The 3,312-nt window shown below is 33.4% G+C and overlaps 1 protein-coding gene across 2 annotated transcripts; it reads left to right on the top strand.

Moving 5' to 3' along the window:
• The first annotated feature begins 881 nt into the window (after positions 1 to 881).
• On the top strand, positions 882 to 2,972 carry LOC139811365 (WAP four-disulfide core domain protein 2). 2 transcript variants are annotated; one of them, XM_071775630.1, is made up of 3 exons: positions 882 to 1,033; positions 1,800 to 2,045; positions 2,465 to 2,972. In XM_071775630.1, coding segments are annotated over exons 1-3 (471 nt in total). In that variant the 5' UTR covers positions 882 to 1,032; the 3' UTR covers positions 2,689 to 2,972. The 2 variants fall into 2 exon arrangements, with proteins under 2 accessions (XP_071631731.1, XP_071631730.1); XM_071775629.1 differs by having other exon boundaries at positions 917 to 956.
• The last annotated feature ends 340 nt before the right edge of the window (positions 2,973 to 3,312 follow it).

The following is a 3,312-nucleotide window of genomic DNA, read 5'->3' as shown; positions in this document are numbered from 1 at the left end:
CCCAGTCTTCATTGATTCACGTACACTTCTGTCGCATTTCAAAAAGTGCAGCAACAATAATAAATACGAGACTGACGATACTCGTTAACGCAAGTTCCTCTCTTTATGAGTAATATAATCAAGTCTGTTATGTAATGTCGAGTACTTAATCTAATGTGCAATGCCACCTTTGATATTTACTATTATGATTTACAAAGAATTTACAAAGAATTACTTTCTCAGGATCTTCTCTCTCTCTCTTCCGGAAATGGTTCCCTCTTATTATTATTAAAATTGAACAAATACGATTTTGTTGTCTATTTGCAACGTAGATTCCATGATTCGTTAAAATTTCTTCTTTTTTAATTAATCAAATGCTATTCATGGCTTGATATTTTTAAAGAAAGAAACATAAAACTTTTTTATTTCAAAAGTTTTGATCAAAAACAGCACGCTCTAACATGCTATGTAATAATAATTAAATTAAAAAGAAAGCAAATAACTTTATCCTTTGAAACAAAATAATACTTTTCAGAAAGGAAACCTCATTACGAAGGAAACAGTCTCGACCGAAACCGCGTCCTTCCGTCCGGCTGAATCAGCCTCTAATTAATTAGGGCTTTAATTACAGTTGCGGTTATGGTTCACCGCCGACGTTTTCCGATTATAGCGGCCATATTCAAAGGCGTATCTGATACGAATATTACGAAGAAATAACAGTCTCTAAAACAGAGACAGCCCCATGCGCAATTGCAAGAAGCATTATTTCAATATAATTGCATATAAATAAATGTTATACCGGAAACAAAAGACAAAAAATGACGTTGTTCCAAAGTAAATTATAATTGTAAATTGTGACAATTGTACATGGCGTTATAAAGTTGCGCGTGGGAAAGGAGTGAGAGCGGTGAGATGTTTAATGCTCGCCTTTGGAGGGGGAAAGACGAAGCTGATGACGACAGGCATATATATCAGAGGTACCATTCATGTTGAGTGGCAAAAACAAGGAGACATTGATCACCTTTGCTACTGGCTGTATTCCTCGAGTATAAAAGTATGACATAAACAAATCATATATATACTTCAAGTGTACGTTTTATGTGAGGAGCGTGGTTTCTTCTATCCGCACGTTTTTCGTGCAAACAGTGCGTTGCGCATTATTACAAAACAGTGAAGCGCGAATGTCGAGGGCAAGATAAATATACGGAAAGATAAGCCGGCATGTAGCAAGCGATCTTTCAGTGTTGCGTTGTTTATAAACTCTAGATTAGTCTATTAACGTAAATCATTTAATTTTTTTTCCCCGTTTTTCCAAATTCGCGTAGGAAAGTGTGAAGGATAAGGGATGCGAAAATTTGGCTAGTGAAATTAATTATTCTGCATTCCTTAAAGCGGGCTTAAAGCAAAAGAGGAAATATAACAAAAATGCTATTCTGAAAAATGCATTTAATATGTTTATTTCATACCGGAAAAATAGAAGCGTATACAATTCTGTTTATTTCTAATAAAATTGTAATTGCTCCCAAGGATATTGACAGGATAAAAATTTTAAATGCATTTTTCTCAAAAAGTGTTTTCGTTTTATATCCTCTTTTCTATAACCATTATTCGAATTAATTATTAAAATTGTATTATAAAAGTGTTATTAAAATTTATTAAAACATCTTTTTAAATAAGTTTCTCGATTTTTAACTAAAAAATTTCATAAATTTATTGCTCGATACGACCTTCGAGCAGACCGAATTATCGAAACTTTTAATCTTTTATTCGTATTAAAAGTAAAATATTTTTCATGCGTAGCTCCTAATACTGTGCTATAGTGTCCGGCAAAAGAATGAAGTTGCTAGTCGTGTCTCTAGTCTTTGTGGCGACGATCGCTATTGCGAGAACGCAAACCAGATACGCGACCAAACCAGGCTCGTGTCCACCTGCCTTACCTGTACAGTTCTGCGGACGATCCTGCTACGTTGACGGACACTGCGCAGGAATCGGCAAATGTTGTCCGACCCGATGCGGTGGTTCCATCTGCTCCATGCCTGTCACGATGACGCGACCTGCCCAGACAGGTGAGTAATCTCCTCGTCACACATTACGCCTAATTTGTCGACCTGAAACAGAAACATCAATTCGTCATTTTAAAGCGATTGTAAAATTCATCATATTTTATGTGATATTAAACATTTAATTAGTAAAACAAAGTGTATATTATTTTATCAGCACGCTTCAAAAAAGTCCATGTAATTTTGTATTTATCTTTTTTATTTCTATTACAACTAATATAGAAAGAACTTTCAGGAAGGAAACTATTCTATTAATAACTCTTCTGAAGAGTTACAATTTTGGCAATTTTTTTATTGTCACCGTCATAATTATCGTATCACGTATGGTGATTGGAATATTGTGATAATATTTATATAAAAATATAATAAATTAATCATAAAATTCCCAAGCTTGTATATAAAAGAATGAATAATCTTTTGTGCAGATGAGAAACCAGGATCTTGCCCATCGGTACCGAAAGGAAGATGGGTGTGCTCATCAACTTGCAATGGCGACAACGATTGCAGAGGAGACTTAAAATGTTGCAAAAATAGATGTGGAGCCCTAGCTTGTCAGAAGCCGGAAACTGAAGTACTTGAAACCCTCGAAATTCCAATTCAACCGGTTGTTCCGCGCATCGGAAACGATTACATTGATTACTATCCCTAATCTCGATTTTTACGTGCCTATTACATTTATAATAATTAAAACATCCAGCACTGATTTCATAATGATTATATTATTGCATAATAAGTGTAATTTTAGTAATAATTTTATTTTTGCGATCTTAACGTTTACTATTTTATATATACATGTTCTATTAATAATTTTTGCCTGCAATTCGGAATACAATAGAATATTTGTATCGTAATTCCCGCAATTATATTTTTATCATGAAAAAATTAAAATTAGCGGAGACTATTAAACTATCATGTACACGATTAATAACATCATTTTTGTGTTTATATTCCTTATTTTATACCTGTCGTATCTCAAGATAAATTTATCAATTATTAACAAAAAAGATAAATAAATTCATGTAAATAAAATGACAAAAAAGAAGCTATTAAAGTATCCCAGACGGACATTTAAATCTCTACTAATCGATAATTCTAATAAACAGATTGATATAAGCAAAGGCCAAGGTTACGCAAGAAACAGCATCAAGGAAAATGCACTGTTACCAGTGGCGGATCTATTGACACGATTCAGAAATGCTCTCGGCATATAAATATGTATCGACGCAATTTAATTGCTCATTAACCTTCATTTTTTAAGTGATTGCTTTAGTAG

The sequence above is a fragment of the Temnothorax longispinosus genome, chromosome 4, assembly GCF_030848805.1.
Source record: "Temnothorax longispinosus isolate EJ_2023e chromosome 4, Tlon_JGU_v1, whole genome shotgun sequence".
NCBI classification, from domain to species: Eukaryota; Metazoa; Arthropoda; class Insecta; order Hymenoptera; family Formicidae; genus Temnothorax; species Temnothorax longispinosus.
Note: the sequence above shows the minus strand (reverse complement) of the source record. Positions and strands in the feature narration are given on the sequence as shown.